Source organism: Argentina silus, assembly GCF_951799395.1.
Source record: "Argentina silus genome assembly, chromosome: 19".
In the NCBI taxonomy this organism is placed as follows: Eukaryota; Metazoa; Chordata; class Actinopteri; order Argentiniformes; family Argentinidae; genus Argentina; species Argentina silus.
In genome coordinates, this window is record NC_139673.1 from 10,164,769 (window position 1) to 10,178,018 (window position 13,250).

At 48.8% G+C, this 13,250-nt stretch overlaps 1 protein-coding gene across 3 annotated transcripts in view; it reads left to right on the top strand.

Annotated features, from left to right (window-relative positions):
* furina (furin (paired basic amino acid cleaving enzyme) a) overlaps positions 1-13,250 on the top strand; it is a 69,530-nt gene that overhangs the window by 27,397 nt on the left and 28,883 nt on the right. For all 3 annotated transcript variants that reach the window (XM_083691406.1, XM_083691407.1, XM_083691408.1), the window contains exons 3-4: positions 7,464-7,562; positions 12,914-13,009. In XM_083691406.1, the coding sequence (XP_083547532.1) occupies positions 7,464-7,562; positions 12,914-13,009 (195 nt within the window). The remainder of the gene's footprint in view (positions 1-7,463; positions 7,563-12,913; positions 13,010-13,250) is intronic.

A 13,250-nucleotide genomic window follows, 5' to 3' on the forward strand; every position in this document is an offset into this window, starting at 1 on the left:
TCTACTCCAACCTTTGCTCACGTTCTGATAGTGGCGCTCCTGACAACTCTTCTGACAATTTCAACACTGAAGGACATTGCATTGGGTCAGTGATCCAACATTTGGAGCGAAGAGCCTGAGGGAAGATATCCATAATGGGAACTTATCAGTTGACTGGCCACATTGTCCCTCGGCTACATTGAGAGAGTAGAATTCTCACTATTTGCTGAGTTGTCAGGTGCCAGATGCTCTGCGGTATCGATCTGTCTGTAATTGATTATGATACAGTCTTGAGATAAGACCTGTGTAAAACCGTGCCTCTGCTGTTTCCAAGGCTCTGTAATTGCATATGCATGCTGTCCCACGCTTATCTCCCTGCTCTCTCACAGCACTGTCAGCTTAAAGACCTCGGCAGGCTGAGTTATGCCTCCAAGGACAGTCCTCATCGGAGGGACTGACAGCCCCGAGGCACTATGGCAACAACACTGTCAACTTTTTACACAGTGATCCACTCCATAAACTCCACTGATGCCGTGGGTGAAGGGATGGCCTATCCTCCGATTCGCTCTTAAATAAGCCTGTGAGGTGGGCCACACAGCATGCTCTGTATGTATGTATGTGTGTGTGTGTGTGTGTGTGTGTGTTCGAGAGTGGTTAGAGTTCTAAAATAGCTGTTGTAGGAGGTCTCCTTCCCATCATACAATTCAGATGGTAGTAGACCCCCCCTCCCCCCACCCCACACACACATTCTCCTAAAGACCAGCATCAATCCAAACACATCTGAACGGCTTTACACACAACAGATTATAAATGTTTTTTTACTTTCTTTTGTTTTGTTTCTGCCATAACTTTAAAGGGACAGCCATTTTCCTAAAATGTCACAATATTTTTTCACTCGAGTCTTATCTAAATCAGTAGTTCTTGTCAGCGCTATTAAATTCATTACTCTAAGCTGTTTCCAGAACAAGCGAGACGCATAGCAGTTCACTCTGCTAGGAGTGATAAGCCCTGTCAGACATTGCAGAGGAATTTGGTTGCTTGTGCGGAATGGGAAAGTGTTTGGTATGTGGATAAATGAGCCTGCTACGGTGGGCCATATAAGGTTTCATAAACACACAGTTGATCTAGTGGCGGGAGAGAGGGAGTGCTGCAGTACTTTGGCGTTGGCTCATCTTCAGGTGCCGCTGGAGTGTTGGGGAGGTGCTGTCCGCCTGACGCCCGGCCATGGAGGACCCTGTTTGTTTGGATCACCTGGAGTAGAGATCTTAAATCTGGTTGTTTGTGTGGTGTGCTATAATCTGAAGATAGACTCACAACGACATCACTGAAAAGAGGAGAGGTCGCCAGAGAGGAGGAGGAGGAGGAGGAGGAGGAAGAAGAAGAGGAAGAAGAAGAAGAAGAAGAAGAAGAGAACTGGAGGAGGAGAGATGATGGAATAGTGAACAAGCGAGGAGGGAAGTGTAGTCTGGCTGAGTGGCAGTGCAGACCCATCTGCTGTGTGTGGGCACACTGGCCGCAGGCAGGCAGGCTCTGGCCCAGCCTGGCCTTTATTAAGGGAAGCTGCTTGTTAGCTCCAGCTGCCAGTGTTTCTCGCTCTCTGCCCCCTCAGCCACCTCAGCCCCTCAACAGCAGCTGAGGCAGGGTGGAGCTCCCAAGACATTCTGTAAACCTGGAGGAGTAGTTTAGATTCCAGCTACAGAATGTAAACATGGTGGGAAGTCATTTCTGGGAGGGTGTGGGTGTGTGTGGGTGTAGGTCTTTCCGTTAGTTTAAGTTTGTTTTAACCATATCTCAATGGTCCCAATACGTATTTTGGAAGCCTTTTGGTTGACTTTGATGGGCCTACTCTTTCAGTGAGCGAGTTGAAATACAGGCCGTGGCATCGCTTTGACTCTTTCCATAGCAGCAGCTCCTTAGACCACATGGATTCTACACCATAGCTCCTACAGAAGCTCCTTGTAGAATAGAATCTACTTTACACTCTGTTCCCTTTCATACCCACAGCACCGCCTCTCCAATTTGTCTCCAGACATTATTAGTCTTTGTGTAATACATAATTGTGTCAACAATCTGTGGACACGCCACACCTTCTGATAAGTGCGTTCCCAGAAGGTAAATTTGGCACGGCTGAAGAGAACAAACAAATAAACGAATAAACAAACAAGCGAGCAGACAATATCTTCTGACCACCTGTTGTTGTGCATCTCAATGAGGCTGATGGATTAGAGAGCTCCACTCCAGTAATGTTCTGCAGACCACTAGTGCCAGTTAAGTCTGTTCAGGCTCACTGGCTGCTTCTCACGTCCTTAATGGTCACATCCCTCAAGTCCTGATCCGTCTGTTTTCCACATTCTCCTTATCTAAACCTCTTTGGCCTGAACAGCCTGTTTTCCCTAGGCCATCTAGTTAAAGTTTACGGCTGGAACGTGGTTACCGGATTGGATGGTCGAAAATAAGGCCCTTTAAGTTTTGTTGATGAATGCGTGTGCAGGGCTTAAGTGGGGGGGGTATAGCATTTAGTCATGGTAGGATGGGTTTATGTGTGGGTTTTGTGTGTCTGAGTGCAGAGTGAGTGAGCTTGGTGCGTGTGTGCGTGCGCTAGTGTTCCATGCAGTCAGGTCTCTCTGGGGGCTGCAGGAGTCCTCTCAGCTGACCTCTACTGTGGGGTCAGAGGTCGCCTCTGCGGTAATTGGGTTTGCCACTCACTGTTCATGACATTCTGTGCAGCGCTGCTCTGAAATGTCAGCCAGCGGCCGTGTCCACGCCAGGCTCACCTCAGAGCAGCGCCGCTTCAACAACTCATTCAGCCATCTTCACAAAGATCGGCGTGAAGATCAAGTGCCAAGGACAGTCCACCCACAGTCTTCCAACAGTAAAAAAAAAAATAGGTCTTTGAATCAGCAAAAAAAAAAGATAACTTTTGATTTTCGCTCATTCCACTTAATCTCAGAGGTGAGTTTTAGATGGAATTTGAAGGACAATGGATTTTTCAATCCTGGCTGTGGTTTTACAGCAGTTAACTACTTACACTGTCAGCTCTATTGTCCTTTTACCCTCACTGAACTCACTGGGCGTCATTCATCAATATGTTCAAACGATGCGATGTGCAGAGGGACACCATTTAGTTCTTACCCGTGTGCGTATGACGATAAATGCCAAATGTTCTTAAACTGGATGTGCATGCAGGTAGTTGTGAATTAGCATAAGTAAACGGCCAGAATATCCAATATAAGGACATTTCCCCGTTCAGTCAGTCCCAGGCCGTCTCCCTTGGCAGGAGAAAACACCTCAAGAGACACTACTCAAATTTACAAAATAACTAAATATTAACAAAATAGCAATAACAAATTTACAAAAAAGAGAAGCAGAACAATACATCTTGTAGGCTGTGTGAGACTAAGTGGCAATGAGGCTAGAGGCTGTGAAATGGTTGTGGGGCATGTACACTATAAATTAGAATAATTTGAAATAATTATAAATTACACTGTCAGTGCATTGTGTGTGTGACAGGGTGGGGTGGGGCTTGGAAGTCCAGAGTCAGTGAGAGGCAGGGGGCTTGTTTGTGAGCCCCACTGCCATGGGGAAGAAACTGTTCAGGTGGCGCAAGGTTTTAGTCTTGATTGACTGGAACCTTTTGCCGGATGGAAGTCTCAGGAAGAGCCTCTAGCCATGGCATGCACGGCCTCAACCTCAAATCATACCTATATACAGTCGGCTATCATATGATGATATGATATTTCAATCAATAAGCAATCAAGGTTGTTCACATTTTTTTTTTTTTAAATTGTGACAAGGTATTCCATAATTTTTTAGCGGTATCGACTTAGTCTGTTGGCTCATAAATCAATGCATACATCACTGTTGTTGAAATTACAATTTATTGTATGGAGCACTTGTATTCTTATCTCAAGAACATATTTCAACTTAGAGGAATGCCGAAAGGTTCTTGAGTTTGTTCTTGCGCATGACTTAAGAGCAAATCCATGCGTACGCACGATTTATGAATGAGGCCCACTGAGGACGGAGAGAAGAAGAGGGCAGGGGTCTTAGAGAACGCCGTGTGATCTTGAAAGGGTACCGAGCGTTAATCTGATTCAGTGGCTCAGTGTGGTCCTGTCGGGCTGAGTGGCGTGAGCAGAGATGGTTTGAGGGCGTTCTGTACTCTCTGAGCTGTAATGCAGGAGTCACAGCTTATAACTACGCATGACAGAAGCCTAAGTCCTATAATTGATTCCATGGTCATGTTGTGAGTTAACCTTTACACCGTGCCGTGCTGCTGTGGGATTGGCTTCCAACAACATTCCACTCTCCTCATACACTTACCAGCAGTAGGTTTGGCATTCACGACTTCAACCACAACCTATTATCTGATTTTATCAGTGCAAGTCTCTCAGGGTTGTTCCATTCTCAGTCCTCATTCAATTTTATGGGGGTATTGCATTTTTTTTTTTTTTTAAGTAATCGTTAACCTTTATTTTCCAGCTAATAAAATCGCGGGGTTCCTAAACAATCACTGTCTGAATCAATTCTCTGCGCTTTGTTTCAACGCCTCTCTTTTAGTCACTGTTGATGTGATTTAGAGCTGCCTTAATGGACCCTGCCCACCTCTCCGTCCCCCCACTCCTCTTTAATCGATGCCCACCCTCTCAGGCTGTTATCTGGCCTCGCACAATGGGCCGGCTCCCCTCGCCACCCAGCGCTCCCGGCCTCCCTTCCCTTCCCCTTCCTCCCTTTCTCTCTCTCTCTCTCTCTAGTCCCTGGTCTCTCGCCTGAACAATAGGCTCTGCGGAGCCGCTCACGCTTTTGTGGTGGATGTCAGCGTTTTATTCCATATTCATTCGACTCGCTCTCTTGTGGACTCGCATGCTTTTTAGAAACATGCCTCCTCCCCCCCACACACACACACACACACACTCTATCTCCCTATCCTTTTGTTGGGGTTAGTGGTGGTGGTCCAGCTCTCTGAGGCGTCTCATTGTGGAGCGTGTAATCTGCTCTCTCTGGGTTATTGCCTTTCTATTGTCCCCTGGCTTTTTTCGGAGGGGGGGGTTATTTTGTTGGGGAGGGGGGGGGGCTATTTGTGTCGACCTGCCTGGAGCCGGCCTGTTTACTGTGATTAAATGGGAACAGGAGAGTTGCTGTGTGCGGAGGGGGGGGGGGGGGTTGAACCCCCCCCGGAGTGAAGGAATGCTGCTCCATTTCCCCCCTCTGCTGCAGCCTCTCAGTCATACTGTACTGCCACATCTTGGACAAAAGCTCACTCTACATGGCCTACAACATTACCTCAACTTTACCTGGGCTGTACAATTTATTCAGCATTGTCCTCAAAGTCAGCTTCGGCCATCGTGACAGGACTGGGATTCTGCTGAAATAGTTTGTTTTTGGCTTTACACTGCCAGCCCAGATTAAAATGTCTAAAGCCAGTTGATATCTCAGAGAAAGAACATTAGGTGCTTTTCTTTTTTGCCTATACACATGATTTAAAGTAAAAAAAACTCGATGCTTCACATTCTGTACTTTACCCTGAGGACAAGCCCACGTACAAGTGGCAGGTTTTATTGAATGACAGTGATTTATTCATCTCTTTTCTCTGTAATGAAATCATTAATTGGCCATTCAGAACCCATCAGACGGCTATTAAGTTGAGCTCAGCTCCTTCAGAAGGTTTGGGTGGGCAACTCAGCACTCTCTCTCTCTCTTTATCTATCTATGTATCTATCTCTCTCAATCGGAATATTAAAAACATCCTTTTCCATGGCTGATGGTGTCTCGTCTTGCCTCTCAAGTCTGACAGCCCTCTCCTCTCCTCTCCTCTCTCTGGCTCTGTGCTTCGCCCTTACGGCTTGGTCACACCGCCACATGTGCCAGGGCTGACTTCACGTTTACTCATCACTGTATGTGTGTGTTGGTGTGTATATTTAGCCCAGGGTATCCGTGTGAGTGTGTTCCATGAATCCCCTCCATACCTGTAATGACTGGGGCAGAGGGGTTATGGGAAAAGCATATGGCCCTGAGTGACATGTCTGCCCTGCTTCAACAGGTCTGTGACTTTCTCTCTCTCTCGCGCGCACACACATGCATACATACTGTACACACACAGACACACACACACTCTCCCACACATACACACACACACTCACTCTCTCTCTCTCTCTGTCTCTCTCTCTAACTGTGTCTCCGGCTGTCTTACTCAGTGGGTCATAGCCGGGGCAGCAGCTGTGATTTGGGCCTCTGACCTTCTAGGGCCCACAGCGATCTGTCAGGGTGCGGAAGTGCAGCTCCTTCTCAATGAGCATAGATCTTGTGTGTGTTAGTGTAGACCTTGAGTGTGTTGGTGTAGACCGTGTGTGTGTGTGTGTGTGTCTTAGCGAAGACCTTGTGTGTGTGTGTGTGTGTTGGCATAGACCGTGTGTGTGTGTGTTAGCGTAGACCTTGTGTGTGTTGACGTAGACCTTGTGTATGTGTGTTGGTGTAGACCTTGTGTGTGTTAGCGTAGACCTTGAGTGTGTTGACGTAGACCTTGTGTATGTGTGTTGGTGTAGACCTTGAGTGTGTTGGCGTAGACCTTAGTGTGTTGGCGTTGACCTTGTGTGTGTCAGTGTAGACCTTGTGTGTGTCAGCGTAGACCTTGTGTGTGTCAGCGTAGACCTTGTGTGTGTCAGCGTAGACCTTGTGTGTGTCAGCGTAGACCTTGTGTGTGTCAGCGTAGACCTTGTGTGTGTCAGCGTAGACCTTGTGTTCTCTGCTGGATTACATCATACATCGTTCTCTGGGACTATAGACAGGATCCTGCAGTGCTCTCAATTCTCAATGCTATTTAAAACAATGTGCTATAAGTTATACTCCGAACTAGTCCACACGCACCTGTAGCAACGAACCTTACGTGGCGATTCTTCGTTCTAATTGTCATACGTTGGCATTGATGCAGCTACAGTGCACTGCTTCCATAGCCTAGATGATGTGTTACGGCTTCAGTCTGGGGGTGCTTTCGCGTGCGCGCCGTGCGCACGTCAGTCCAGGTGTGTTTACTGCAGTCCTGTCACCTCACCGCTGGCTGCGACTCTCCAGGAATCCGCCGGGTCCGGGCCGGAACTGTAAATCTTCAGTGGACGTAAACAGAGAGAGGCAGATTTAACTGTTCACAACCCGAGGTTCCTGGAATTCATGTGTCCTTTATGAATCCATGAATACATTCACTTGCGATGCGTTTGGTGTTCCTGTCCTGCAGCCAGTTCAGTGTTCCGTGAGCAGGACATGCCGCCTTCCCTGTTTACTCCCATTCAGTTACAGGACCATGAAAGTGAAGGAGGCATTTTCTACCCACTCTTTCTAACAATGCAAATTGAGTGTCCTATCTTATACATATATCACGCTGTGATAGTGATTTTGTGTGCTGCTGCCTCAGCAGTGTATGGGTTGGCTGGGTAACTTGGGTTGTGGCGTGTGCGTCTGTGATTAATGACCCTGTGTGTTTCTGTCTGCAGGTATTCGGTGATTATTATCACTTCCGACACCGTGCGGTGGCGAAGAGGTCTCTGTCTGATCACCGGGAGACGCACGTCCGTCTACAGAGAGAGCCCCAGGTAAGACCTTTTGGAGGGGGGTGATGTTGGGGGTGGATGAGGATTGGGTGGATGTGTGTGAATGCAGCAAGGGATGGAGGGGGGAGGGAGACTGTGAGTGTAGGGGGGGGGGGGGGGGGGGGAAAGGGAGGGTTGTGCGTAGTAAGGTATGTATGAAGCGGGGGAGATGGGGTTGAACGCGAGTGTAGCGCGGCGGGGTTAATAAGGTCTGTGTTGAGGTGGAGAATGGGATTGAATACTGGATGAGTGCAGCGGGGTGGGGGCTGGGAGCAGCGCCCATGTTCCACCACCATCTATCTGCTGGAGCCGCAGGTCCTTCATCACCTTACGTGGAGCGGCCATTAGGAAGGCGGCGGGGGTAAGGGTCGGCACGGCTGGGAATACACTGAGCTAACAACCACGGGGCAACGAGCCAAAGCCAGAGCTCTCATTTATCACTCGGTTTTTAATGGATGTCTCTATCGGCCAACATCTGGCCTGTCTGTTTGTCTGTTTACCTTCGTGCTGCGGGGTGAGTCAGAGTCTCCTAAACATGCTTCTCAGATGTTTACGTCTCTGTGTGTGTTGTGTATAGAAGTCTCTCAATTTGACTTACATTTCTATTTCAGGTGTGTGTGTGTGTGTGTGTGTGTGTGTGTGTGTGTGTGTGTGTGTGTGTGTGTGTGTGTGTGTGTGTGTGTGTGTGTGTGTGTGTGTGTGTGTGTGTGTGTGTGTGTGTCAGTGTGTTTGTAAGAGAGTGAGTAAGAGTGTGTGTATACTACATGTGTCGTGTGCGAGGGTCCTGTTAAAACCGGTGATTTACTGTGTCCGGGCCTCTGTGTAAAATCACAGCGGCCTCTCGGTCTCACATTTCCGTCATTGCTGTTGGGCTCTGGCTGTGCTTTCATGCGTCTGAGATGAGAGTGTTTGAACCGAGGCACAATGAATGGTCTGCCATCTGCAGCAGCCACTCAGAACTACTCCACTGTTAGTCACTCAGCAAAGCTCCGCTCCAGATGTAAAGATCAGAGACGAGGTTTGTAACACAAAACCACAGTCTAACGCCCAGGAAACACACACGCGCGGCACACACACACACACACACGGCACACACGCGCGGCACACACACACACACGCACGGCACACACGCACGGCACACACGCGCGGCACACGCACGGCACACACGCACGGCACACACACACACGTGCGGCACACACACAGTGCGGCTAATGGGGGTGACTTGGTCAATGAAGACCATTACTGGTCGTTAGCTGTCTGCTAACCTACAGTATAGAAAGACGCCTTAAAAGGCATGCAGGACCGGCGTGGATAAATGAGGTACCGCTGAGAGCCCGTCATTGAAAGGCTCCAATCACTTACAGGAGGTGTGTGTGTGTGTGTGTGTGATGGGATGGACTAATGACTTTGACCTGAGGTAAGCCCACTGTGTGTGTGTCAAGGGAGGCAGGGCTACTGGTGGTCTGTCCGCCAGATGACACCGCTCTTACCCAGCCATCCTCCTGCTGACTGTGAAGAACCCATGTTTTGGTTTCCCAGCATTCTTAGAGGTCACTCGGGCAGCTGGCGTACTGTGTGGCCTGGGTCTGGGTGATTTGTCTTGAGCAGGTGCATGGTGGGAAAACCGTTGTGTGGCCCGTCTCGTTTTACCTCTCCTAATAACACTGTGCTGCTGCCCCTTCAACACCCCCCCCCCTCCCCCCACCCTCCACCCCCTCACTGCCACATCTCCTGACGGGATTTCCTCTCTCACCGCCGCTCCATTTCCTGTTGTTGAATTCCTTTTCTCCCAGAGCACCTCGGAGGGGAGAGAGAGAAAGAGAGAGAGAGGAGCCTCCCTCCCAACTCCCTCCCAGCCCCTCCTGGCTGGGCTCAGGTCAGGCCCCCCCCTGGCCTACAGCGCTCTAACTTCCAAGAGATGGATCCCAAACAAAAGGAGCAATAAACCTCTGCTCAAAGACTCACATTACGGAGTTCTAAACTCTGCCAAGTCTCACAGTCTGGCTGACAGACACCCCGCTGATAGAGCAGCTAACGCCTAGGCCGGGCCGCTCACTGACTCCTAATGGTGATGCATGGCTGTAATATTGTCTGGCTGTAGTAATGACATCATTGGAGTGTTGTATAGCGGCTCAATAATACTAAAGCAGGAGTGCCATCAATACGGATATCATTTCTATAGCCAACTCTATTACTGTCTAATAATGATGGTATTTTCTGCTGCAGTTGGGTTTGGGTTTGGCTTTAGAGGGAGGGAGTTGTGTTTTGAAGATGGGGCTAGAGAGAAAGAGAGAGAGAGAGAGAGGAGTGAGCAGGGAGATACAGACTTGTCTGCTCAGTGTCTGCTGGACAGCAGACATTAACCAAGCCGCAGCCCTGAGTCGTGTATTTGAATGGTTCTGTACCGAGGAGAAAGGCGGTCTCTGATTGCCGGGTTCCGGACCCATTTATAATGGAGATGTAATCAGCCTTTGCTGCCGAGGCTCTCTGGTCTGACTCAGTCGTGTCTGTTTAAGAATTCCCGGAGACTCCCTTTGTCATCCCCCCCCCCCAAACCCCCCCCTCCCTCGCTCTTTCAAACATTTGCTTTAATTGTCTGTATTTGCAATGGAAAACGTTCCGAGGCGTAATGAATATTTAAAACGGCTGCCATTCTTGACAGAGGAGCGGTGAAGGTGATCTGTTTCTGTGATGAATGGAGGTTTAGAATGGAAAAAATAAACTTTGTGGCTACATTTCTTATTGTGTGTATGCAAATGGGTTTAAACCCATCCATTTAGCTTATTCTCTTGTCTAAAATGAGGGAGAGTTTTCACTGTCTTTCTGGATCAGCATGAGCCTCATTACTGATGTTCCCGGGGTGGAGTTGTTAGAAGAGTCGAGGGGAGCAGTCATATGGAAAGGATTGGTTTCTCCTAGTGAGGTTACAACCCAGCTCTCATATGCAGTCAGGCGCTACTGAAACTATTGCATCCAAGAGAAGGGGGGATTTAGCCACTTTGGAGAACCACTCTGTCATGGATGACCTGTTTTTAATCAATAACCCAGGAGTGACTGACCCCCTTCACTGACTGGCCCTAACAGACTGTTCATTAGCACACCAGAGCAGCTCACATCCCCTGTTATAACAAGGGGACTGCTGCCACCTGGAACTCAGTGGTCAGAGTCTCCTTCGCAGCGAAGAATACGCAGTGGCACAGTCAAGTATCTGCCGAGCATGTCAACAACAGTACCGTCTGCGTTGCTAGACACCGAACAGACACAAAGAACAACTACCAGTCGTGTTTTGGCTCTGGTGAGGTTGATATTTCTGAGAATAGTACCACTGTGACAGGATGCACTGCTAGGTGTAAACAGCGCCACTCTTGAGTTGCTAAGGGAGCTGCTTGTTTTCCTGTCAGGTGAGCTGAGGTTTTGTCTAATGGGGTGCTCGTGTTCTGAGTAGGCCCCTGTACATGCCGGCTAATCTGCATGCCTGCCTGAGTGCCTGAGCTGCGATTAAGGGGTCTTGTAGTGCTCCTTGTTAATGTCTTGTTTGCAGGAACGAGGCCGAGACTCGGGCGCAGCACAATTACAAGGGTCCGACGGCCCCCTCTCTCTCTGCTTGAGTAACCCAGAGTGAGCGTGAGTCTGTGGCCAGGGCTGAATTACAGAGTAAGACGAAACGGTCAGGCTAAACCTGCCTTTGCGTTATGTGATATCGTAGTTTCTGCGAATTGTTTATAACAAGCCCCCCTCCTGCGTTCATTGTTTTGTGGGAAGGCAGTGAGTGTGAAGCAGCTGGGTGGAGGGGAGAAGAGAGGGAACACCCTGTAGCAGGCAGGCCTTATCTCTCTTGCATTCCATGACTGCAGTCTGGATTTAGAGACAAATGGGAATTGTGTTGATTCTTGACAGGAAGCCACCCCCCCCCCCCCCCATGGACTTGTGGGTAATGTAGTTTGGTCAGCATGTGTTCTTGCCAGCCTGAAGAGAGAGAGTGAGAGGCTTAAAGAAGTCAAAACAAACACCTCTGTTTCCTTGACGGATGAGGGATGTTACCCTGTGTGACACTGACAGGTGAACCACATCACTCATGATATCTCTCTTTCCATATTTCTGCTGTCAGTACTCATTAGCACCCCACCCCTAATCCACTGCTTAATAGGATGTTATGACCTTGTGAAGGGGGCACCCACTGTGGAAGCATCTGTTCCAGCTGGCTTTGGAAACAGTGCAAAAAAAGGGCTTTCAACACCGATTCATATAAAGAAGTTGAGTCCAGAAGTTTCCTCTTGTTTTTACCCTTCCCAACTCACCGTAGTTGTTTCGGGACTGGGGAGGTGCATAAAGGTGCATGTTGTCAGGAGAGGCTGGTGGAGGTAGAAATCTGAGGACGGGCTCATTGTAATGCATTGAATGGAATGAGGATCCATTACATGCATTACAATGAGCCCATCCTCCGATTTCTGCCTCCCTTGGTGGAGGTAGTAACCTCGTTGTCATTGAGGCTCCTGTGGGCTGTGATTGGCAGAGAGGGAGAGGGCTGCTGTGTTTCCTGGTTGTCCTTCACGCCTGCCTCTGTCCTTGCAGCAGTAGTCTCTGTCTCCCTGCGGCTGCTTCTCTGTCACATCCCTCTCGGCTCGGCTTGTTACCCCCCCCCCCCCCCCCCACCCCCAGACAGCCACTACTCTACTCGAGTACAGTGAAACAGCAGCAGCAGCCCATAGAGGGGTTGTGAGGCAGGGTCGTTGTTGTCGATGTGTACAATCTGCCTCTGTCAACACTTTCTGCAGCCCGCCACCGGGCCTCCCAGAGAAGAATAGCTCCCTGCCTCCCGGTACCATCTTACAGCAGAGCTACACATGCAGTGTGCACAGTCCGTGAAATACCCGTCAGCGCAGTAATTGAACCTGCTACACCGCAAACGTGAGCGAGTGGGTGCAGAATAAATAGTCCTCTCAGTGTGTTTCTGCAAGGAACTTCAAATGTATTCATTCCTGACTTATAGTTTTATGTTGAGAGTCCTGTCAAGTCTGAATGTCTTCATGTTGGGGTTTGTCCATTATGTCAAAATATAAACGAGGACTGTACCATACCATACTATGAAGCTGAGTGAATATGTTTTTAAGCGTCCAAAACAGCATTGAAACCTATAATTTCAGGCAGAAATGCTGTGAAGCATATCATTTTCATCAGTCTTCCATACTTTACACTAATGGTTACACTCTAGTATTTGCAGCGGTATTAACATAGCCATATTATCCCTCCTCTGATTGGAATCATTGGAAATTGGAACTCATGGAGTGCCTAGGTTGAAAATCACCTCAATCTGTTGGTTGCTGTTTCTGATTTGTTCTGTGTGTTCTCCTCAGGTGACGTGGGCAGAGCAGCAGGTGGTGAAATCGAGGAAGAAGAGGGACACCTTCGAGGAGCCCTCGGATCCCAAGTTCAAAGACCAGTGGTACCTGGTGAGTAGATGTCAGTGGTCAAAGACCAGTGGTACCTGGTCAGTAGATGTCAGTGGTCAATGACCAGTGGTACCTGGTGAGTAGATGTCAGTGATCTTTGTCAGTCTACAGTGTAAAACCTCTCTCAGAAGATGAACACCAATTCAGCCACATTGCCACTTCCTCACCCCACAGTAGGCACTTAAAGCTCATCGACAACCCTGTGTCAATATGACGTCCAGACTAACTCAGATGACTGTTG